Genomic DNA, 26,408 nt, shown 5'->3' on the forward strand with positions numbered 1-26,408 from the left:
GAATCATTTCTTGGGGTTACCGATCACACAATTTAGACACGTCTGTATGTTTGCAAGGCGAAAGAAGGTGAAATTACTTGGTGCGTGTGTTAATGTGCTCTGTCAAGTGAAGGCCACGAAATGTATCTGATATAGAACCGCCATTGTTTCACACAGCAGCACTCAGATTATGTTAAACCAGGGCTTGAGATACAATAGTAAGTAAAAACAGTAAAATTATAGCAGCATGAGTAAGACAGAGAAGGCAGAGAGAGTGTGAGAACCATCTCTGGATCACAGCTCTGCGGGGTGGCAGCGTGTGCGTACATTAGTTCCTCACTCTGCTGACAGATATCGCAAAACCTGACAAGCTGCAGCCTCCTCTGCCCCTACTTATTCTCACCCTCCTCTGTTTTCTCACACCATCCTCCCCCCATCCACTGCTCCTCAGGTGTTGAGACGCCATGCTCTGTCGCTGGCTAATTATCCGTGTCGCTCTGGGAGGGGATGAGAGTCCCAAGCGGAAGTGACAGCTGTCTTTGCCACTCTGCAAACCGCCATAAGGCTGTAAGGGCCCTCCCCTCCCCGGTCACAATAAACCCAGGACTGTACTTCTTCTCTTGTTATTCTGCTACTAGCTCTCTCCCTTTACATGCATCTTTTTGTTCTCTTCATGGCCGAACTTCCTGTCAGCAAGTTTTTCAAGTCTACACTCCTACCATTTCTCTTTTTATATATAATGCTGTCAGTTTAAGACTGCACACAGATGATGACTCAAACTCATATTACAGAAAATGGCTACATCTTAAAATGTGTATGTTTTAACATGAAGTCCATTTCAAGTGAGATGTAAGTTGAAAACAAATAAGATTACCATTGTCTAAAAGATGATACAGTGGTTAGTTGATACTGCTGAATCAGACCTGCAGTGAAACATGTGCCTTAGGATATATGAGTAAATTAGAGAGTAGTAGTTTCAGTTTCATAGCCTATTATCATAGATTAACAAGGCTAAAGGCCTTTACATTTCGGGGGCGTGACTAATAAACAATTGATGTGAATTTGCAACAGCTGTAACACTTGTTTAATAATTAGATTCGTGAGTGTGTTGCGAATTTGCGACAGCTATCCTACTGACCCAGAGGAGCAGCTGGCAGTCTGTCTGAGGCGTGTTTTTGTATGACCTAAGCTCCTGTAAGCTATTTTATTGCATTTCCCTTTAGCTAAATGTTGTGAGTGAATTTAAGTTCCCTCTGGTAAACAGTATGCAGTGTACAGTACATGTCTAGGGCTTTTACTGTGAAAGGAAAGAATAAAAAGACTGGATTTCGTATGCCTTGCCTCTGTCATGATGGAAAGGAGTAATAGTTTGCCATCTTGGTTTGAACTACAGAAACTCCATGTTTTGTGCCATATTCCTCATTATTTCCTGTGCTATAGATCAGAAATATTACTAAAGTTTTTAAAATGCTTAAAGGGAAGCAAATGTGCGTACCAAATGTCATGGTAACTAATCCAGTAGATCTTTTTTCCTTCAACAGCAAATGCATGTGGTTACGTTTAGCCAATATACACACAGGTTTAGGTTAAGGCAACAAAAACACGTGGTTGAGTTCAGTAAAAAAGAAAAGGGTTTGGCTTTATGATCTTATGGGAAGCGAACCCAAACACAGCTTCCTGGGTGAAATCCATCCACCACCACTCCCACCCACCCTCCCTTACACAGACTTTCACTGCTTTAACTTTCATTGTTGTCCTACCTCGTTTTCCCCTGTCACTGCTGGGTGTAATTAAACAATAACGACAACCGACCACGTATCATGCCGACGTGAAAGGACAGCTTTTTCATTGATGTCTGACGCTGCAAGTCACCGCTCTACTGTTGGATTTCGACGACTTTGGAGTGAGACCAAGTTCGCTCAGAACCTTGAATGTCTGTAGAAATATGTGCATGGCTGCTACCCCAAAATTTGTTACATAGTGTGGACTGACCAGCTGACTGACACCAAAACAGCCAGTGACACTTTAGTGCAAGCCTTTAGGGGCCTCACAAGACATGAGCTTAAAAAATGTTAATATATATTATTAATTTTAACATCACATTTGCACTGTCACCATAACCAATCGGGTCAGGGGCGTCTGGGAAGTTTCCCGTACATAGATATGATGATCAGCATACTGTAGTGTAGAACAGAATATATCTAAATTTGTAATTCCTCAGGCAGTTAGAGGAGACCACAAGCTGGTAAGAAACCCCTTTGCTATTGTGGAGGAGGGTGGATGACTGTGTCCTGAGGTAGCGGGAAGAGAAGATGTGGCGCTGGAGACAACTGGAGGACAAGTGCTGATATGAGACAGGATGTCTGCAGGTTTTTAATTAAAAGGACTGATCTCCCCGTGTTGCCGCTGTGCACTCAGGCCTACCTGGCTGATAACCTAGCTTTATCTTGACTGATTGCTGACATATTATCTGATAACGCTGATTTTCATATTCTGTTTACTGATTAGGAGGGCTCTCCATTTACAATTTGTTGCTGTCCATTGATGGGAAGGTTCTGCATTACTGTTAGACCAAAAGGCAGAGCTGATGCCACAATGAAAAACAGTTCTGACTCTACCAGCAGCAACAGGTGAGTCATCAGTTATCAGGAAGACATGAGTCACTGTTTCTGGATAAAATGTGTCTGATTTACACGGACATGCAGTCTGATATGTCTGAATTTACTCTTTGTAAAACATTAAACCTTGTTAGGAAAAAAAAACTGTAAATGCAGCTGTATAGTAATCACAATCACAACCGCACTACCCCAAAATGGTCCCCTGTGAACATTTTGCAGCGTGTGGAAAGAGAAAAGACTGAACGTCTTTGTTCAGAGATGGCACCTCAGTGGAGCATCTGCGGGATCTTGACGAGAAAAGAGTCTGGCTGAAGGGGGGGATGTGTGAGCATCGCCGATTTGTCTAAGCAGGACAGCAAAGGGAAGATGCCAACCAAAGTGACTACTCAGTGAAACCACCAGAGAGCCCGAATGTTGCCAATTAGAGGCAATTATGTGATGCAAACCAACAGCTTGACTCCCGCCAAAACCAAGCTCCCGTTGTGGCTAATCTGTCTGTCGGCGAAAACGCTAAACATATCAACAATCCTGTCCACTTTAAGAACCACAGCAGGCCATTCAACGATATTAAGCCCCTCTCCGAAGCCTGGGTGGGGAGAGTGAAGAGCAGGAAATGTAAATAGAGACAAGCCTGAGGGAATCTGTGGAAGCACAGCCAACATAACGATCTGTCAATTTGATAGCATGTGGGAGAGTAAGGGATGGAGAGAAATGTTGCCTTTTTCTATTCATTAATAGTCACAGAATGGGGATTTATGGATGTTCAGCATCTGCCATTAACTGGCCAATTTAAGACAGCCATAAAAGAGAGTGGGATGTGTACACTGGGTTGTGTTTGGTGGGGAGAGGGAATAGTATTGTAATAGCCGAGCCTGATAAATCCACTTGGCTTCAATTTCGACCTTCCATTACATTTTCTCTTAGGCTGAACATTTAATTTCGTGATGAATAGGGACCAATATCAGCCCTAATGGAATAGCACTGCACTCTTATATAAAAGTACATATACCAATAAAATCTCTCAATAAAGTCTGGCCATGCTGTGGCATAAAAACCCATATGCACACATCACAGATATGGACTTTATTCATCTGCTGGAAAGTATTACCCGTAGCCTTGGCTGATGTCTCTTTGTGAGTCTTGTGCAGTTCTTAAAACATTTCTGATGGTATATTCCCAATGGAGACAGACAGCAGTGATTCAATACACCGTGACACCAATTAGTGGGGTAAATAATGGCAAGGCGAGCTGAAGCTTTCCCACTGCAGCATCTTCCCCACCTCACTGATCTCCCGGGCCTGTTCTTATCAAAGCAGCTTTTCTTCACAGCCTGAAATTTAAGATCAAAGGGCAGCTCTAACTCATCAATGCCCTTACCTCTTCCCCACAGCAATGGATACAGTGCTCTATAACAAGCGCGCGCATTACCATCAGCCTGTCTGCTCCCGCTTCACACCACCCACTGGCAGAAAAGAATTGACAGCAAATCTCGTCTTGTACACAGTTATTTTCCTGGGCAGCCAGCGTGAAGCCAGAGCAGCTCTGCGATATCACGGTGTCGAGGAAATGTCCATGGCAGAACTGGACCTGTCTGAACTCCTCTTATTGCACCTTGCCGGCGTGACAATCAATAGTCTTACATTTGTAGATGAAACCATATGGTCTGTCTGACTGGAAGGCACAGTGTGTATATATATATGTATGTGTGTGTCTACTGGCATGAGCACTTCTGTTTGTGATGACGAGCGACAAGCCCGTTATCACTCTGTAGTCGGTGAGCTGCAGCAGGAAAGAGATGCACAAACTATAGAGATGCTGTCAAGCCCTCGGGCTGAGACAGCACTCTGCAAGGGGGAGAGATAGCTTATCTGTGTGTGGCCAAAGGTGATCGAAAACAGTGTGTGGGCAGTGAAGCCGCGATTGGGCTGCCGATCACAACTAGAGCGTGCAGCACAATGGACAACAAGGCATTTTCATTCAACAAATAATCTAAAAAAGAATAAAACATTAAACAGCAGACGATTCCTGCCCCAAAGAATCTCACATTAAATTTGAATGAGAGACACAAAGCTGAGTGCTGTGCACTGACTGTGGCAGTTCTGCCTGTAGCTTTGAGAAAATAACAGGATCAGAGAGTCAGATCTACGCTTACCCGTGCAGCTCCTTGAGAGAAACTGACACCTTGAGGTTGTGTCCCAGCACATGGAGGGCTGTGAGGATGTCAGCCCATTGCACCATCTCACCCAGAGGACCCCCCTTCAGCACTTTGGGACTGAAGACATCCCCAGACTCCTCTGTCAGAAAGCCCACATGAACCAGAATCTGGAACACCAAAAGGAAAGCAGTTAAATCACAGCAAGAAATGAGTTTTGTTGATGCAGTGTTTGCGTTTTTGTTAAACCACTTCTGCACTGTTATTATAAAGAGCAAGTCATTATTTCCATTACTTTTTTGTTTTCATATTCAGACAACCTCCACTCCTGCGTGGTGAATAATTGAGATTTTTGAGAGCAATTCTCACAAATGCTTCAAAAGGATTCGCATATGAATAAATTCAGATATTTGGCATGGATCAATGGTGTCAAATTTTTAAATACAATCGAGCCTCTAATGAAAGAGAGAAAGCGGAGTGGCAGTGTAGTCACACCAACGCAACTCACAACGCAATACAATCAGCTGTGCACAGAGTTGAAATGAAAATTGACCTGCCGAGGGCTAATTGATATGCAGAACGATACACGAACGCTTTAATTGCTGATGGGGAAGGATGGAATTTCCAGGCTGTTAAATATGTAATGAAATTAGAGGTTTTTTTTAAACAGATGGCAGCATTTAATATTTTTACTCTCAATTACTTTTGTCTCAAAAAAACTTTCAATTATATTCATCTACTAGAGCACACATTTATTCCATTGCTTGTTAAGAGGTGTTTCCTCTTACAGTCGACATCAACATGAACCCCTTCAACACCTGTCTGGACAGACACACCAGTCGTCATGCTGTCCTTAGTCTTCTAATTGGCAAACCGAAGACAGATGTGTTTCCAAATTTCCCCTGAACTATCCCTAAAATCTGTCCGTGAACAGAACTCAAGATTCATATTTCACTTTATATCAAGATGGTTTAAGAAATGTCAATGAGGTTATGAGAAGTGTCAAGTTACATCAGCATCTAGACTTTCCCTGTGTCTAACTGGCTGGCCCAGGATGTATCTGACTGGGCTAAATTGGTTTTTAAATGGGTGCTTTTCAGACTTGAAGCTGGGGTAGGCAGAAATCTGGAAAGCAAAAGCAGGCCCCCCTCTTCCCTCTCTGTCCTAAGCCCCTCCCACCAGACAACTATGGGATATGCACACGCTTCATGCAGTAACAAAGTGTTTCAAAGTGTTGTGCGCAGCAAATTCATTCAACCCGGCGTTCTCTCTCTGTTAATCAGAGCACAAATGAGATGAGAATCACCTAGCCACCCCACTGTTCCTCTGCCTTGCTCCCTGCCTGGGCAGCAGCTCCTCAAATGGACCTGCGGCTGGCAACTGTAGCGGCTCAAATTCAGCCAGCGCACCCCCTAGTGCCTGGTGTCACAGCAGGCTAGTGGCCAGAGGCAGCGCAGGATCTAAAAGCCCGTACACATGCATGTAACCGCCTGGAAACTGCTAGGTCAGGCACTGGGTGCTCCTTTTGGGCCCTTTTTTGGGGCCGTACACATGCTGCATTTCTTGTGCTCTCAAATTCATTGCATGTCATGTGACGAGGAACAACCAATCACAGCCGACATATATCTTTCCCTTCTTCCATAAATGTCTGTGGTAAATAAGGAAGAGTTGATCATTTTAGTGCAGGGCTGCTTGTTAAGGTTGCTTAGCAACCGCAGAAACAACCTGCCGCTGCACTCTTGAAAACTGGCACAAAAAAGACACAAAAGTAATGCCTAAAGATGCGGCATGTGCACGGGCCCTTTGAGCCAGCTTTCAAGAGCACAGCAGTAGGCTGTGTCTCTGGTTGCTAAGCAATTATAACAAGTACGGTATCAAAACCTGTTTACCTGGAATCCTGAGTGCAGAGCTGATCTTCTTCCAGGTGCTGTTTATAAATGTGTAGGCCTATCATCTGTGGGACAGATGAAAAGCTCTGGCAGCCCTGCACTAACATGATCAGCTTTTCCATATTCATAACAGACTGATATTTACAGAAGAAGAGAGAGATATCTGTCGGCTGTGATTGGTTGTTCCTCATCGCAAGATGTGGTGTGTGCTGCTGCATTCCAAAGGTTTAACTCTGTTTAGCTCGGGGCACAGCCGTTGTGCCCTGACAAGGAGGTACTGCTCTGGCGTATGAGCACGCCTGCCATGTGTCTACATTGAAAGCAATTAATTTGAGGGCGCAAAAAAGCATGTGTATGGCCCCTAACTTGTGTAATGGCAGTAACAGAAAGTTTGCTCATCCAGCAGGGGCTTGGAGCTGTTGTGTTTGTCTTAGCTGGGTTTGTTTTGCTGCGGCCACTGACTGGGGGATCCACCTCTGGAGCCTCTGCCCACTCTCCTCCCAGTGAAGCAGTCTGTAGCAGCGAGGAGTGAGACGGAGAACATACAGTGATTTACGGCTCTATCTAACATTAGCTACATGAAGATAAACTTTGAGCTGCAGCTATGGGCTTTTGATTCCAGTTTGAAGAAGGCGAAACACTTTCACTCCATCTCAAAAACACTTTGCCGATATTGACAGGTTTTATTTTGTTTATTGTCAGACTCTCTTTTAGACTCTTTTCAATAAGTCCATCTTCCTTTTTTTGGCTTGCCAACGCAGAAATAGAGAGCAACTTTCTCTGTGGGATTCTCCACCACTGACTCAGGCTTTCACCCAATGGACGTGCACACGCGTCTGCATTTGTAGAAGAGCCAATAGGAATGCTGTCTCTCTGAAATGACCTGTGATTGGCCAGAGCCTCCTGTCACAGATTAGACTTTCTAAAGCCTGAAAATAGAGCCAAGAGGAGGTACAGAAGTCTAGAGTTCTCTCAGTCCACTTGAATTACAGAATGCTCAAAGGTTATTATTGGATTTTTGCCCAATGACTCTAAAATGAAACTGAACTCAAAATGGCTCAATACTAGCGTTTCTCAGTTCTTATATGATACCAGTTATGGAATTTACAGAGTAAAGACTGTGAGAAAACTCTAAGAAAACTAAAGTCCAAATGAAATCACATTCAGTCATCCCTTTCGCAGGTGTTTGACTGACAGCAGCTGGAAGGCTGAAAACAACTCTAGTGTCGAAGTCTGTTTCCCCCTCGAATAGTGTCTCACTCCTGTTAAAAATTTCCCTGTACTGGCACCAGCAGGGGAACCACAGGCAAAGTAAACAAACTTTCACTGTAGCTTAAGAGCCACAGGCAGACAGTATGTCATTAGCAGCGATACTGAAGAGTGGGGACGGTATCGGCATCTCAATGAACTGAGCAACATTTGCAGGTATGTTTACAGTACATGACGTTAGCAGTGCACATTTTCCCGGTGAATGTTTGTTCGTCATCGTGTTCAAGTCATTGTGCCTCACACGAATACTGATGATTCATAACTCAATCACATAGATACCGAGTAAGGAATATTAGAGAATGAAGGAGGAGATGAATATGGGTTGTTCACTCAAACACTGGAAGCGCAGTGCAGACTAAGAACAGCAGGATGGAACAGGAAGCAGGAAAAAACAGAGACAGGTTGGCCAGAGATGGCCCATAAAACATTTCTCTGTTTCTGTTTTCTTAACAGCACTCTGTGTTTCAGCGACGGCAGCCAAGCCTGCTGCTTAATGGACAGTAACTATTACTGTCAAACACATCATTACAGTAAACAAAGCCCTCTCCCCAGTGGGGAAGAAGCAGGCATTTTGGAACAGTGAATTGTCATTAACAGAACAGGCTTTGATTTATCCAACTGCAAAACTGGCCAATGAAAGAAAGTGATGAAAAACAACACTGCATACACACATACACACACACACGCACACACGCTCGTACACACACACACCGTAGAACGCCAGGATACTGTCAGCTCGTTTACAAAAAGCAAAACACTACAAATTAATGTCTTTTATTCCTCGTGTTTCATTTAAGCTTTTAGAGAATTTAGCCGCTTCTCAGCTTCAGAGGGATTTGTGGCAAGCTGTCCACATGTTCTAAATTAAACGATTTAGAGAAAATGAGATCTTCAATCCTCAGCCTCTTCACTGTGATGAGAAAACTTGTAATGACACTGTGCTTTATTAACGTGATACGCTTTACAGACAGGCATGTGGCGCAGATGTCAGAGCTGAATGAGGCTTCAGGCAAAACATGACATGCCTCGGGTAAGGTTGTGTTTTATATATATATACACATACATATATATGCAAAGATGCTCCTGAGACAGTTCAGCACATAATAGCAGGGTGTAAGACGCAGGCAGGAGCAGCGTACATAGGACGCCATAATCAAGTGGGCTGGAAGTCCCAAGGTCAGAATCGAAGACACCTCCTAAGGTGGTTGAAAATGACTGAGCTAAGATCTTGTGGGACTTCCAGATCCAGACTGACAAACTAGTGATGGCTAACCAACTGGTAACAGATGTAGGAATCCTGGGCGAAAGCAACATCAGGAAGAAGGAACGCAAGAAGTTCGAAAAATACCAAGGGCTGAAAGAGGAGCTAGAAAAGATGTGGGGAGTAAAGGCAACAGTGGTGCTAGCAGTAATTGGAGCACTCGGGGCTGTGACCCACAAACTGGGAGTATGGCTCCAGCAATCAAATCCAAGATGGCGATGGCTAAAATGACAAACTCAAGGCTTCAAAATGAACGTCCACAAACCAATGCCCTACATCGCAATGGCTACGTCCATTATTTTAAAGTTGTATTCACACTGGGCGCAAATAAAACAATTCACACAAGTGAATTACATGTAAAGTCAATGTAAAGATGTGATTAGACATGAATTCTAGCTGGGTGGCACAATGAATGCAATGGACACGATGCATATGACAAGAAATACGTGGTTTAAGCAGCACGAATGAAGCAGTAGTAGTAATTTAATTTTGCATCATATGCTTAATCGTGAGAGTTGAAAAATCTTAACTTTAGCAACCGATTTGCACCGTGATAACCAATCAGCACTGAGATCCTTGAGGGACATATGATGCCGAAGATGTACTGGCGGAAGTTCATTCATCACTTCAGAGATTTCATGTGCATATGATGCAAGTTCTACGAGCGTATGAAGCAAGTAAATGCAAAATATTCTAGCATTCAAACTCACGTCAGTATTGTGACGTGAAAATTCCCATCACATTTGGTGTGAATTCAACATTATACAGTCTATAGTGATGCTCTCTTTTTTCAAATCCCACAACTCCAGTGGGTAAGGCAGGCATTTGTTAAAGGCGCTGTATGTAAGAATGTGGCCAAAACGGTTACTGCACTCAAATTCAAAATACTGCCGCGAGTTGTGTCCGCCCCCCCTCCCCTACAGATTTGAGGTTGCTGGACAGCGGCGTGCTGGAGACTGATTTGTTTGCCCACGGGCGGCTGCCGTGGCAGGGCTGTGTCGCCGTGTCCTTGATCTTTGGTTTTCCAGCGGACCATTCGAGCAAGTCCGGCTTCTCTGAGGCTAAGGCTGCTGTCGGGATACAGCTGAGGAGGAGCTGGCTGCTTATGCTATGTACCGGGACACTGCTAATGCTGCTTGTCGTGTTGCTCGGTCGTAACTGTAACTGATGCTGAGACTCTACTGACTGCGTGACTGGTAGACGGCGGTGGGCGCAACAGGCCAAAACGCAAATTCAAAACATAAACATGATTTGCGGACTGTAAAAATGTTTTTTAAATGCAAATATTCTGGCTGTATTATTGTTGTCGGTGAGATCAGTATGTTATATGAACATTATTCCTTAGTCTCTGTGACATATTAGGAGGATTTTACGACTATTTGCTTTAGATTTCTTACATATAGCTCCTTTAAATGTGTTTGTTAATTGTTAAAAAGATTACATCACTGTGACATCACTGGAGTTTTCTTTTAAACTTTAGAAAGCTCCTTCAGAGCCATGTAAGACATTATACAAGCATTTTTATTGGTTGATTAGTGCGTCTTGAGACCAGTAAACCAGTGAACTCAGTGTGTAAAATGGTTGGATTGTCCCTTTAATGGACAGTAGAGATACTGATTCTGTACATCGTCTGATTAATTCTCTTGATCATACACTACTTTTCACAGGTCTCTTTCTGTCTTTCGAATTACTGTACACTGTCATTTACTGCTCACCTATTGCATGGGTATGAAAACAGTGTTGCTACAAGTTTTGCGTGCCAAGATTTTACAGTGTTAGTCATATGTTCGTCAGTCTAAATGCCCCCTGGATGTCAGGCAGTGACAAGGAGCCTATGTTGTAAGTGTAGAGTGAATAACATAGAAAAAAAAGCTGCACAAATTGTGGTGAAGTGATTTCAGACTATTTCTTACTCTTATAATCTCTGCGGGTCTGGAGGAAAAGTGAGCTGATTGATTGGTTGAGCGTTTAACACCGGGTTATTTTTACCAGTATATTCAGGACAAAAAAAACTGAGCAGCTCAAAGCGAAAAAAGACTGCTGGCACCCCACTGGCAGCAAAGACGAGAACATTTCAACACCAAACAAATCATCATGTGTCATCAACATATCAAACAGCCACAAAGAGGCAAAAATAACTCAGCAATCAAGGGATGAAAGTGTAGCAGTTTGGAGAGTGGGAAATTGTGCACAATATAGCATTATTTCAAGTAAGATAAATCTCAGTGATATACATTGAAAATTTCCAGTTTATTCCCACTGTAACACTTTTTATGGGTTAATTCCTCACAAGTTATAGCATCTTGTAAAGGTTTAAACATATTCCTGGAAGGGATCTAATGTCATTTCATCAGACGTCAGCAGGCAGCACTCTTTGACACTCAGTGGAAATGTCCCTGTAAATGTCAGTGGTGAAAGTGCACTATAGCCAATCAATGTCTGCGAGGAGTGACTCTGCATCATTATCTACTTATGTCTGTGGCTCAACACAGAGAGGAGCTGAAGATAAAAGAAGTTAGTCCAACAAACTCACAGCTGTTGTGGTAATGTAGCAGCTTAGCATGTGGGCATTAAAGGACTGTCTAGCTTTCTGATGTTTGATCCAAAACATCCTGTGCTAAGAGTTTTTTTCCCCCCCTCCTTTAAAGCCTAAACAGATTGACTCACATCAAATTAGGAGCTGAGGAACATGTTTCCAGAGTTACAGAAAATAACAAGAAAGAAAAAACCCGTTGAAACTGAGAAAAGCACTTTTTTACTGGCTCGTCATCTGCAGTCTGTTTGCAACCGCAACGCTTTGAAAAGATGAAACCACAACACAGACTTGTTCTCTTATCCTACACTTTCATCCTCCAGCGTGTGCAGAAGCATATTCCTGTGTGCCTTATACTCACCCTTTTCTGCTCTCTCCAGTGGTTGCGGAGCTTGTCATCCAGCCGTCGAGCAGCGGTGGCCCACTGTGCTGCCATCCTGCGTATGCGTCTCTTCATGAAGCTCAGTGATTCCTTCCCCGTGCCCACCTGCTCCAGCAGAGCTCCGATGTCGGACTGGAAAACAGCCTGGATGACAGGAGCAATAAAAATCACTGGAAAGGATCAGAAGTGTTAAGAACTTCAGATGTTTTTATAAGCCAGTGCTTCATTTCTTTATGTGGATCTCTAACAGGCTGATATTAAGATTTATAACGTGACCTGAAGCAGAGAGGGTGAGATGCTGAAAAACGTCATTATACTATTCTCTACAAGTGGAACTCTTTTTATTAGAGGAGACAGAACAGAGCACCGAGAGCCCTTCATACAGTGCTGCCAGAAAGTTTGTGAACCCTTTAGAATTTTCTCTATCTCTGCACAAATGTGATCTCAAATGTGTTCAGACCTTTATCTAAGTCCAAAGAATACAGGAAGAGGACCCAGTTAAACATTTATTCATTCATTTATTTTCCGTAACCGCTTATCCAGCTGACATTGGGCGAGAGGCAGGGTACACCCTGGACAGGTCACCAGACTATCACAGGGCTGACACATAGACAATCATTCATATTCACATTCACACCTATGGTCAATTTAGAGTCACCATTTAACCTGCATGTCTTTGGACTGTGGGAGGAAGCTGGAGTACCCGGAGAAAACCCACACTGACACAGGGAGAACATGCAAACTCTGCACAGAAGCAGACTCTAATTTTATAGAGCAAACTTCTTCAACTTATCTTTGGTGGAAAGAGTATGTGAACTAGGGATGTCAGTGGTTAAGTGGTAATGGATTAACTGCTAGATTATTTTTGACCAGTAACGTATGTTGATCTACAGCAGAGATAATCAGTTTACAGCCCGTGGGCCAGATTAGGATGCTGGGCAGGGACAGGGCTAGGGGGTGGCTACTTGGGCTCAAGCCCCAGATGTTTTCTGAAAAGCCCCAAATGTGAATTTTACTTTAAAAAAAAAAAAAAAAAAAAAAAGGTCTCGTGAGTAACATGCAGTAACAGAGTCCAACAGAGAGGCAGCAGCTGCGGGAAAGTAGCCTGTGTACTGTGTAGCCTGCCTGGGCCTGCCCTGAAGAAGAAGTGTTTCCTTGTTCATTATTCTCCAGGGTAACATTTTTTTTCCATGACCGTAGGTGAAAGCGGAGCACTTCCGATTGTCAGTAAACGGCCGGTGGTAACAGCAAGTACCTGGATGCTGAACAAGAAAGACGAAAGAAGAATATGGATATTCTGAAGTTTTTTTAATTCAAAACCAGCACCAGGAGTTGTTTGAAGTTAGTGAATCTTATTTGAAAGGTGACTGACGAGGTTACTTTGCTGGTTTGCTAACGTTAGCTGGCTATACGTTGTGTTATGATGAAAATGAAAGATAGCAAATTTGCAGCAAAAAACAAAAGCACCCATTTTTTCACGTGCACGTCAGCGTGCGCATTTCATTCACCATCTGGGCTAAGCCCCGATGTCCTACAATCCCAAATCCGCCTCTGATGCTGGGTTTCCCGCCGACCATTTACTCATACAAAGTGAAAATAAACTGATTCACAATGGGATTTTTTTGGGACTTTTAAGGTAAATATGCTTGAACAGGGCCTTTAAAAAGCATCAAAATAGATATCTCTGGTCCATAGGTTAATTTTGCTACTCTTATGTTTACTTCACTACACTGCACACCACCTGAGTTGGGTGGAAGCTAGCTAGCAGCACGAGGCATTTGGTAAATAGGCCTACTGCCATCGTGGGTTGGGACAGCATTACCAGCAGTAATCGCAAAATGGTGCCTCTAGCTAGCTGCCACCCGACCCGAGTGGTGCACAGTGCAAAGCGGCCAAGGCTAGCTAACCAGTGGAGAGCAAGCAGTGGGCACCAGTGGGCTGGCTGTCTGTCGGCAAAGCCAACAGAACATTAAATAAAAGGCAAGACTTTTACAACACAAAACTTTTAAAAAAAAAAAACAAACAAAAAGTTAATGGAGCGCCGGAGAGGAAAGCGCCCAGTTAATGGGGGTTAGGCTATAGAAAGCAAAATTAACTGAAACCCCAAACCATGATATTGCCACAGCCATGCTTCACAGTTGGGATGAGGTGTTTATGCTGGAATGTAGTGTTTGGTTTGTGCTTCTCAATTACACCAAAAAGTTCTATTTCGGACTCATCTGTTCACAAAACATTTTCTTCCAGTAGCCCTCTAGTTCATCCATATAGCCTTTAGCAAACTTCAGATGGGCAGCAGTGTTCCTCTTGGAGAGTAGTGACTTTCACTTTGCCATCAGCGGCTGTGGCTCAGGAGGTAGAGCAGTCGTCCACCAAGTAGTGCTTCAATCCCTGGCCCTTGCAGGGACTCAAGTGCTTTGAGTGGTTGCTAAGACCAGTAAAGTGCTATATGTACCATCCTGCCATTCATACCATTTTCAGTGCTTGTCTGCTGATAAACTCATTTGTCAATGCAAGTGAGGCCTGTAGATTCTTGGACGTAGATCCTTGGATGTTACCCTGGAGTTCTTAAGACTTCCTTGAGTATAACACGTCTTTGCTCTTTGAGTTATTTTTGTTGAAAGAGAGTAACAATGGTGTTGACTTTCTTCCATTATTTAACTATCTGATCACATATTTATGTCACATTTATGCAGAAATACAGAAAATTCTAAAGGTTTCACAAACTTCCTAGCAGCACTGTATCCTGGTATCTGCTGTGCCCTGGGGCAAGGCCTCTCAGACACATTGCCTGAGGGATTCCTTCGATCATTCGCATAAATAGTCTGCTCTCATTTTACATTTCCTGCTCTGCCCACTATAATCACTGCATCACAGCCAAATACCAGCACGTGAGTATTGATCAATGGACTAACTACACTGCTCTGCACAAAGGAGTTAGAAAAATACAGAAGAGAAAACTGGTGCACACAAACACAGCCTGCCTGTCTCTCTCAAACACATATACTGTGAAAGAAACTGAGACCCTCTGAAAGACAAAAATCAATATGCAGAGGTGCACTGTACTCTCACAATGCAGGTGAATTATTGCTCTCAAGAGCAACTTGTGTGCGGCACAGCAAAATGCAGAGTACCCAAGGGAAGCCTTGGGATTAGTCTCAGTGAATACAGGCTGGCAATTAGAGCAGAAGGTAGACTGCAGAATGAATTCACATCAGGGCCTGGCTGTACATTACTCTGGGGAGATAGGGGGAGGAGGGGTGGGGACGATTGGTGGGATAGACCTTGAGGAGAGACTGTAAGCACAATGCATCATGTGTTGATGCTGAAAATAAAAGTCAAATGATGCAGAAAGGCAAACAGAATGACAACTGGGAATGACAGGCAGCACCCTGTGAGAAACAGTGTTGGGTACTCAGATTCTCCCAGGAGCTATTGCTCAAAAATGAAGTAATAAATGCTCTGAATGAACTTGGGAAATAAGTTGAAGGCACTCTGGAGCATCAGCGTCAAGCTACCAAATCTACAGCACCTTGATGTGCAGCATTTGTCATTCTCAATTCTCTTTTCACTTTTCACATTTACACCAGATTCCTTGTCACTCCTAAATGACTGACACCCTTGTTGGCATGTGAAGAGTGAAGACTACCACCTGTCTCCTCAGTTGGCTCTGCAGTCGTCAGCTGGCTCTTTTCACTTCCAGATAAAATTTGAACAGAGAATATCATACTTTTTCCCCAGGATCTTCTCTTCACACTGAACAGATGTGAGATTAACCAGCAGCCTCTCCTGTGCAGAGACAGGGACAAACTCTCTTGTTGGCATCGCACTTGAGAAATAGGCAACTGTGTCCCTGACTGTTTTTGCTTTCGAGGAACTTGGACTAAAGTCTCTGCAGTAATTATTATACCTCAATGTCAAACTGTTACCCTGTGCTCTGTTCCTATTTCTTTTCTTCTTCAGGTAACTCTGTTGTTGTGGAATCAAAGCAACTGATATGGAAAAATTACCTGTCTCTTGGGTGGAGGCTTCAATGTGGGTGTAGCAGTCTGGTTCCTCCAGGCCAGTGGGGGGCAGAACCACTCCACCTCGCTCAGGTAGACAAGGAAGGAGCAATCGGAGCCGTCTACACCATAAAAGGCATAGCAAGGGTCTGAGGTCCAACGAGCGCGCATCCACTGGAAGACAAAGACCCAAACTGTTGTCTCACAAAAATGTCACGTACACTCTCAGGGCATTTATTAAATGGACAGGTCACTCCAAAATCTACAATACATATTTTCCCTCTTACCTGTGGTGCTTTGTATCAATTGAGATTGTTTTGGTGTGAGTTGCCAAGTGTTGGAGATATCAGCCGTAGAGAAGTCTGCCTTCTCTCCAAAATAATGGAACTACATGACACACGGTTTGTGGTGCTCAAAGCGCCAAAAAAATATATTTGAAAAACTCAACAGCAATGTCTCTTTCCAGAAATCATGACCTGGTTACTCAAGATAATCTTCAGATCATGTTCTGCGCAGTTTCATTTCAGAACTGTTTTCTTTCCTCCAAGCTACACTCGCCAACTGTATCACCGCACAGAAGGAAGCGTGCATCTACCGCTAGCTCACCTAGCACCACTGGCTAGCTAACGTTACACCTCAGTTGCGGAGGACACCATTAATGTTTACATCTCGCACTGTCACAAGCACAAACCCTTTGTCCCTGAGTAGATATACGTTTCCTTCTGCATTGTGATACGGTTGGTAGGTGTAGTTTATCCATCCATCCATCCATCCAACTATCTATCGTCATCCTATTTATCCAGGGCTGGGTGACAGGGGCTGCACTCTGAGCAAAGTTCACCAGGCGTCCCTCTCCCCAGCAACACTTTCCAGCCTCTCCTGGGGGATCCCGAGGCATTCCCAAGCCAAATGAAATATATAATCCCTCCAAGCTGTTCTGGGTCTGCCCAAGGGCCTCCTACCAGCTGGATGTGCCCGGAAAACCTCTAACTGCAGGAGACCAGCAGGCACCCTGATCAGCCTCCTGAACCCACTCACCTGGCCCCTTTGGATGTGAAGGAGCAGCTCCAGGTGTCTCCTCACTCTATCTCTATAAAGAAAACTCATTTCAGCTGCTTGTATCCGTGATCTCATTCTTTCGGTCACTACCCAAAGCTCTTGACTGTAGGTGAGGGTTGGAGCGTACTGTGGGATGTAGTTCAGTAGAGAGAAAATAGTTCCACCATTAAACTGAGTAACCAGGTCATGATTTCTGGAAAGAGACATTGCTGTTGAATTTTGCAAATGTATTTTTTGGTACTTTGAGCACCACAAACTGAGTGCCATTATATTATGTGTTCCATTAACCTGTAGAGAAGGCGGACATCTCTTCGGCTAATATCTTCAACACCCGGCAACTCACACTAAATTAATCTAGATTGATAAATAGCACCACAGGTGAGAGGGGGAACTGTTTCTTTAACTTAAGCAAACCTTTACATTTAACTAAAAGCCTCCCATCATTTTGAAACTGACTGGGCACGCTGCTGTCATCTGTTTCACTCCCACATATTAACCTTATCTTCAATGTGATGCATCTGGTCCCTTATTGTGAAGTACATGCATAGAAAAAACGGTCCTTGGCTTTATTAATAAGATGTTATTTGATGCTCAGATATGCAGCCCAGATAATTGTCAGCATTTCCATAGCTTCCCACTCACAGGTGGAGTCAGCAAAACAGTGCGACGAGGTCATCCAGCTTGCTAACTTGATAAAAGATGTTACACAGAGGGCAGATTTTGTTGGAGACATTCGGGTCAGCTAATTTTCCGACATGCACTGCAAAGAGTGGACGTCCGAGGGGAGGAGGCAGACAGGATACTTGAATAGTAAAGGTGGTGTGGTTTTGTCATAAGGCTGAACTAACATTACGCTGGATGGCTTTCATGAGGTGGTAGGGAGCTGAAGGAACATCCATCTTACTCTCCCTCCAGGGTTTTCCTGACAGAACTTTTTTCTGTTCAAGACCCCCTGAAAGTGTGAGGATATAGTAAAGCAGGTGGCCTGTACATGCAACACTAACTGGACCGCAGTCAAAATTGTACATAATATATGTGTGTAGTGCATTCATGTGGTGTGGACCTGACTGGCATATTTATGGAGGCCTATTTCATGCATAAACATGATGGTGATACAAAGAATAAACAATGGTGTACCTTGAATGTGACTTTTTTTCTACACTTGCTATGTTTATTTATATGTGTGGGTGAAACTTCTTACAGATATACACTGAACAGAAGGTGCATATTTTTCACACGCATGCTAATAGAAAGAAGCACACGTTGGACATGCTGTATTGTTTATACCTGTTTGCACACACTGCAGTTTTCTGCTGTGGATACTACTGCTATCGGCTGTTATTTATAGGATGTATATATGTACCGTATACACAGTGTGTTTATGTGTTTTATTCTTTCCTACATCCTGTTTTTCTTTGTCACCAAGACAACCCAGTTCTGCACAAGCAGCCTTTATACATCCTCGTATCTTATTATAAAAAATTTATGTTGCACCAAGGTGAATCACCAAGAGAGGACAACGGGCTATTTCGCTCTCTGTGTGAAATTGTTTGGGCTTAAGTGAGATATGAAGACTTACATCCATCTTGCTGGGACAGTCTGGATAACGGGGATCTTTAGGAATCTCACATTGTCCTAATGTTCCATCCCTGACTGGAGAAAAGAAGAAAAATACAGGGTATTTATCAAAGCCTATACACACACACGCTCCGACAAAAGCCCACACTCATCAGACACCAGCACAAATCAGCGAAAAGAGCTCCATCGCCTTGTTCTGAAAGCGCACAGACACAAAAGTCAAACACAAAGAGGAAGGTGTTAAAAACATGCCGACAAGGTACATCCAATATGTCTACGGTGTTTTCACACCTTCGGTCGATTAAATTAGAGCATCTTTTCTGTATTTCTGTGAACCTCCATTCCATTGTCTAGACATTCTGTTATTTCATCAAAGTTTAAAGGGGACCTATGATATGTTTTCATATTTTGTGTCTTATATAGGATCACAATGCATGACGTTCATATTAAACATGGCCAAAGTTTCAAATAATGAGGTAAACATATGAAGAAATAAACCCTGTCTACCGTTTTGAACACTCTATGTTTCTAATAGATTCTGTGTTTCTGATCTGGCTTCAACACATCGTCATGGTGTACTAGATTTCTTAATATGGTCATCTGCTTCAGGAACGCTACTTCAAGTCTTAACATTATGTAGCCTACGTAGGAAACTTTTACTGGGGATTTTTCATGGCTGCTGCTCCCTGTTATAGTCAGTCCCCAGCGGCAATGATAGTGCAGAGACACAGAAGACCCGGGAGTGCTGACCCATCAGAGCAGCCTGAGCTTTTTTGATAGGGAGGAGACGGGCGCTAAAACCTGATTTATAGTAGGGTGCTGGACACTTTTGATGAGTGTTGCTGGACAGAAAGTAAACACACGTACGTTGTTCTCAACTTATGCTTCAGTGAAAGGTTTAAAGTCGTCTGCATGGTAACCAGAGACCCCTGCCTTATTAGGTGTATTCACATTGATTGATCAGCTCCTGGTCTATCTGTGACCAGCAGATTCCCCTCACTCACTACAGTGGGTTAGTAAATTAAAATCAATGAATCAATACAGCTGATTTCCTCCCATAGCACTGACTCGAAAAATATTTTGGTTCAGTAAATGTCTGCTGTCAGTCAGCCTGCTGAAGACAGTTTGGCCGGACGCTGTCATCTCAGCTCACCAGGAGCTGTTGCTGACAGACGGCTGCTCCTGTGGACATAGATGTGTAATGCAGGTCGGAGTCGATGTGGGTTGAAAGCTATCTCCATGGCGATGTTAGTAACACTACAATCACATTGTGCAACAAAATATGACGTTGCTCACGACATTACTCAGGTGTGTGTTGAGCATCCCTTTTTTCTGTTGAAAATGCATCATTTCTGTGGAGCAACACTCACCAAGTGTTGAGCGCCTTGCCTTAAATGGGTTTAAAATCTCAGGCAGAGAGTAAATAAAGGTGCTCCAGCACAGATAGTATGAGGAAAAGTAAGTGTTTTCTCGACCATTACGGCATGTAAACATGTTCTAGTAGAAACGTTAAATACAAGTGTGAACCTAAAAATGAGTGTAATAGGTTTCATTTTTTAATCCAACACCCAGCTTCATACAATGTATATGCATTAACAGGCAGAATTATCACTAGCCTTGGATCTCCTAAGATTTAACAGGGCTTATATTGATCAGACAGTTCTTTACAGAGCTTCCCCTGGGCATTAAGTCTGTTTGTCTTTTCGCATTACAGTATATCCTGCCTTTGGGATGAACAGAGATAAATCAGAGAGTAGAGCCAGCTAACAAGCTCACATAAAAGCTTGGCCTCCCCTGCTGAATGGCCAAGTCTCTGTTCCATCCCACTCACTGGATTTACTATAGATAGATTGCATTAGTGTGATTCATAAAAATCATAATCCCCCCAACATCCCACCCCACCCTTCTTCCTCCTCCCTTTTCCTTCTCATCCAATCTTTCCTGTCTCTTTCAGCCGCTCTCACTATTCCCTTTACTCTCTGCCTCTCCTCTCCTTCCTTTTCCCTTTTTTCTCCCCCTTGAAGCCCGGCACTAGTGAGCCTAATTAAAGGAGCAGTTGCAGCTCCTCCGCCAGCATCCTGCCAAGCATCGAAGAGCACAATCACAGACAAATAATTGCCAGCCATTCTGTCTGATTATCATGATAACGGCAGACCTCTCACAATGAAAAGTGCTCCTGCCTGCCGCTGTCAAAACTTAGCCAGGTTCACATTGGCCTTGCTTAAATGATATCAGACGTTATGACAACAGGCAAATTATCTGATACATTTTAATGAGACAGTGAGGTAAATAGTTTTCAGTCACAAAGTCCAATGTAGCGGATACAGGAGTGGAATTGAATTGTGAATTAAATCGCGTTGTCTAATTTCTATTCTGAGCCCAATAAAGAAATTGAGAGTGAAGGCTAATAAAGAAAGCTGACAGGCCTGGATCCCATTACCTAGGCAGTAATTCATCATTGTGATTTAAGCATCCTGCAGCCATGCGCTTATGATATGGCAGCAACAATGGGGCACTGTACTGTGCTGCACAGGCGCTCTTACACCAGGACACAAATAGAGGCTTGCTATTTGAAGGGGTAATGTGCTGTGAATAATGTACGTCATGTTCTATATGATCGACCAGCGAGTCCATGTAAGACATAAATTGTGCATTCAAGTGTTGGGCTGGTTCCAGGCTTGACAGTCGGGCTTATGTGGGCAGAAGGGGAAAAGTGTCTTCAGATTGGATGGATTTGAAACGGACAGGTGGGATTCATCTCAAGGGCCACAGCTATATTTGGTATTCTCCAGGTGTGTGAGTGGGCGGCATGTGTGTGTATGTGTGTATGAAATCGTACCTCTGTTGCTGGCCATGCTGCGCTGTAGGATCTGCTCCACCCTCACCGCCATGTCAGACATGTTCTGGGCGATGGCCTGAATCCGCTCCACCAGCCCTATAGGCTGAATCCTGATCACAAACACACAAAAAGAAAGAGAATATGTTAGAATGACTCCAGCGACAACCATCGTCTAATGACCCAAATTCTCTTCAAACCGCAATCAGCCGCCTTCAAAAGAAAGAGGACATGACACTACAGTATATTTCTTTTATAGCTTCATTCCATCCAGCTGTATTTGTTGTTTTTCCACCCTTCACAGTGAGCGTGAAGCAGTGGAAGAAATGCTAATTCTCTGGAACTTGAGGCGTGAAATCGAAAAAGCTTTTAAAACACTGACAGATAATTTATTTGTTAAGATTAAAAAAAAAGTAGCTCTGCATATTAAAGCAGGTCCCCGGAGGGGAATGAAAACAGAAGACAATTAGGTTGTTAGCAAATGTGTTTCACTGCACTTGACCTCTATGGCCTAAAAGCTGTTGGCAAAACAATTGAGAACCAATATTTACAATGGAGAAGGAGATATGGAGGACAAAGCACAGAGAGAAAACAGACGAATGTTTGCAACATACAGTCTCTGCAGTGTTATAGTTCTAGGAAATTTTGGAAACACGTCTATGAAGAACAGAGCAACAGCAAATTAACTCAAGCTCTGTTCAGCCCAGGACCTCAGTTGTATTGTAAAAGTTTCATCTTACCCCAGAGCCTAAGTTTATCGAAATATATTCCAAGACCTGCAACTGTGTTTGCTTTAAAAGGTGCAAAGACCAAAGGAGAAGAGACAGTTCACCAAATATTATCTTTCTGTGTAAAAATGAACCTTCAAAGGAAAGAGGGCAAACGTTTTAGCATTTGCTGCAACACTTCAGGAATGCACTGCAACTACCTCTTTTAGTGGTTAATAGATTTATGCAGTGAATTATTAAATATTCTTGAGAGAGACCTCTAAGAAACAAAATCCTATTCCTACTGGTGTCCGAAAGAGAAAAGAAAAATAGTTTCAAATTGGATTGTCAGATATTTACTGTATGTGCAGTAGTGTGAAGTTGGTGCAACTCTCTATGAAGCTAGTCGTGCCAGAATCATTATTTTCATTATGACAGATTATTTTCTTAATAATTAACTGATTAATCGTTTGGTCTATAAAATGTCAGCAAATTGTAAAAAATATTCAGATATTCAGTTTACTGTCACAGAAGATTACTTAAAGCTATACTATGCATGATTTTCCTAATAAACAACATACAGACCCTGCCCTCTGTGTTTTCTTATTTTCTTCTTTCTGGGCACAGCGTGCAGGTGAGGCTGGGACTTTATAAAAACCTAGTGATGAGGTGCCAGACCATAAGCAGCATGCCTCCATGAGGCCACTCCAAAAATCAAGGACACAGTGCAGAAACAAATACAATTATAGCATAAAAGAGTGACTCTTTGGTTGGCTTTCACTTTCACTGGTGATAATGTCTACAAACAGGAACTGACAGTTCCAACATACCTTTAAACAGTTAAGTGATTATGAAACTTGTTGCTGATTAATTTCCTGCTCATTGTCTAATTAAGTAAATGGCTTATTGTTGTAGCCCCAGCCACAACTAACAATTATTTTGATTATCAATTGATCTGTTAATTATTGTCTGTCAGGAAATAATGCTTTGTCTGACTGAGTGCTCAAAACTAAGAGCTTTTAATTTACAAAGAAAGGAAATCAGCAGACACTTGAGCTTGATGAATTATTGTTGGTGATTCATTTTCTGTTGATTGACTAATTAATATATCAACAAATGAAATAATTTTTGTAAATGAACACCCCAGAGCTGTGGACAGACTCCAGAGACTACACACCCACCCCTCACACCCTGCTTCACCTACCCAAGGTGTCATAATGGACTTTGTGCAATAACCAGACGGCTGGTATAAAATACAATAAAGACGAGAAAAGTATTAAATTAAAGAAAATATTAAAACATTAGTTATTGAACCTTAGAACTGATTGTATTTGGTGGAACCTATAGCAGCAGCAGCACTAACATAGTCACAAAAACGCTGGATTTATCTAAATGGGCTGATTTTTAACAGCCTATAATCCTAGAATCAGCTTCCAATCATTGTTGTCACATCGTGAGTGACAGGTGTCGTGACAAGCCCCCTTGATTGACTGTCCAGTTCAGCCCAGGCCACTGACTTTTGGCCAATGACAGTGCGTGGAAGTACAGTGAGGGCCTGCCCACTGTTACTGTAGTGGGAGAGTGAGCGTTGAGTCTTGTGAATTGGTTAGCATCATGCTGAACGAGGTGGATTATTTTAAATGCTGTCTGTCGAGCGGGACCTCATCCAAAAATCAGGCCCAAGTAGGGCTGGGCGGTATTTGCGGTGACGGTAACTTACCGCAGTAAACGAGCCATACTGCTTTTGTGGTTACCTTCATACCGCAGTACTCCAGCTACGGCGGCAGAACGGGGCCCGGCGGCTGGCCTGCCTGCCTGCCTCATGCACCTCCCTCCTTACGTGATGGATGTGGCCTGGCCAACCACCCCAAACCCAGGCCCACGGGAGAAGCACTTCCCTCTAACGTTTATACATATTAGCCTATAACGTTTTATACACAATAATAGATGGATTAGCTGGATTAGCTTAACTTCTGACGATAAATAGTTTCCATCCTAGACTTTTTAAATTGTTTTATTCAAAGTGTAAAAAAAAAAAGAGAGAAGACGATACAGTGATATCATACCGTCACCCAATCCCCCAAAATAATACCATGATATTCATTTTAGGCCGTACCACCCAACCCCAGGCCCAAGCCCTAACCTCTTATTAAAGGTGTGTACAGCAGAAAATAGTCAGTGTGTGTGTGTGTGTGTGTGTGTGTGTGTGTGTGAGCGAGCGAGTTAGCCTAATTCTCTAGTTTTGTTGTAGTGCATTGTTGCGGTAACCTGGTACTGTATCTCCGTGTGATGTTACTGCAGCTGAACTATTGATCAGTATAGGCCATGGGCCTAATGCGTTAGCCCTCCCACCCAATTTCACCACGAGCCACTACTGGCAATAACTGTTGTGTTTGGCTGTTTTTATTGCTTTTATTTACTATTTATCGTATGTCTTAAAAATATAGATATGAATGTGTGTGACAATAAATTATCTATCTATCTATCTATCTATTTCATTATGTTCTATTACATGTTAGGCTATATCGTCCTGCAGAGCTGGGGTACCTAGAAGTTGTTCAGTGTTCAGAAAAGAGGTGCAATGATCATCTTATTTTCTTATTGACAGATATTCACACCCAAGTATCTGTACTCAAAAACGTCATTTGCATCTGAGGCAGAATAGCCAATGTGACTGTTTAAACCCACATATATATTCCTTGGCATCCTAGCAACGTTAAAAAAATTACCTAAACATTATGTATTCAGCTATTCTGCTAAAGTTTATGTACACAGTTTATGTACAAACTGAAATAATAAGTCAACTTAGTATAAAAAATTGACGTTGACTCACACAGGACTCAAAGCCCATTTACTGGTGTGAAAGTCCTGTTAAACTGGTGGAAGTCCTTCGCAGTTTGATCCTCGACTCTACACAATTCAACACACATTCAGGTTAACATCCAACATACAGCAAACAAAGGGAAAAGTAAATATTGACCTCAAACTTTTGCACATCAACACATGACCTTAATGATATGTGCTTCCTGCGTAAAAAACAAAACACATTCATCGATGGAGGTAGTGTATCACTGCTCTGTTTTACAAGAAAACAAACGTAAATGAATTATTTTAATGAGCTCTCTTGTTATGTCGTAGTTTTCCAGGAATTTAGATTGCTCATTAAAGAGCTCTGAACACGCAAACTCAGGGAAATAACAAACACCAGTGTAACAGTGGTTCTGAGATCAAGCAGTAAACCTCAGATTTCATTGAGGCAGCATGTATTTCTGTGTGTGTGTCTGCCAGGGGAAAGCAATCTAAGCGCACTTATATGCATAACTTAACATAATCCTAAACTCCAATTTCATTTTTCCATGTGGTGCCCAGGAGGCAAGTGGTAGTCAAGCCCTCTCTACTTTAGACTAGCAGGTCAGCACAAATTAATTGCCAATTACACAGACACACTGACATACAGTACAGTGAAGTCAGCACACACACACACATGCACAGTTATGATTATTATGCAGTGGCACAGAAGCTTTCACTTTGTGCAGACAGACATTTGCGGTCTCACTCAGAACCGTCCCATATTTATACTGCAGGGACTGTGACCCAGGAGAGGCTATCAGCTGTTGAGGAGCAAGAGGACAACCTAATTACTTTTTAAACGAAATACCAGGTGGGCAAAGTTTTTCCTGTCTGAAGATCTCTCACTAATCTCCAGGGTCAGCCCTTGACCTTGAGCCATGCAGAGTTTTTTAATCACCTGAGTGAGGTAAAAAAAAAAAAAAAAACGAAGTCGAGATGTATCAGCGTGAGAAACATTTTTACCACTAAGTCAGTTTTAAAACTATTTGGCCTTTGTCACTGTAACATTTTCCAGTTTAGTCCCTGAGAGGCCAATTAAATGATTGTTAGAACTCTATGACAGAGTTAATCCACAGGGCATTTTGCAGAGAAAATTAAATTCTGGAAGTGTAATATAAAACTGCAGATAAAAATAAATGTATGCAGCTTTTTGGCAGGAATACAATAAATATTTTCCCCCCGACAGGTCAGGTGAGGCGTCACACCTCTTCTGTCATTGTTCATCATTTGCAGTCAGCAGCAGCTCCACACATACTGTTAATTTCAAATACTATTACAGTGCCTTTTAATATAT

General features: G+C 42.8%; 1 protein-coding gene across 1 annotated transcript in view; it reads right to left on the reverse strand.

The window, feature by feature from the left end:
- The window catches only part of mgat5b (alpha-1,6-mannosylglycoprotein 6-beta-N-acetylglucosaminyltransferase B), a 110,205-nt gene that overhangs the window by 51,153 nt on the left and 32,644 nt on the right, over positions 1-26,408 (reverse strand). Inside the window, exons 6-10 of the mRNA XM_078161382.1 lie at positions 21,561-21,670; positions 18,723-18,796; positions 16,091-16,258; positions 12,063-12,227; positions 4,750-4,919 (exon numbers count right to left, since the gene is read on the reverse strand). Coding sequence (XP_078017508.1) covers positions 4,750-4,919; positions 12,063-12,227; positions 16,091-16,258; positions 18,723-18,796; positions 21,561-21,670 — 687 coding nt within the window. The remainder of the gene's footprint in view (positions 1-4,749; positions 4,920-12,062; positions 12,228-16,090; positions 16,259-18,722; positions 18,797-21,560; positions 21,671-26,408) is intronic.

The sequence above is a fragment of the Epinephelus lanceolatus genome, chromosome 18 (assembly GCF_041903045.1).
Source record: "Epinephelus lanceolatus isolate andai-2023 chromosome 18, ASM4190304v1, whole genome shotgun sequence".
Classification (NCBI taxonomy): Eukaryota; Metazoa; Chordata; class Actinopteri; order Perciformes; family Serranidae; genus Epinephelus; species Epinephelus lanceolatus.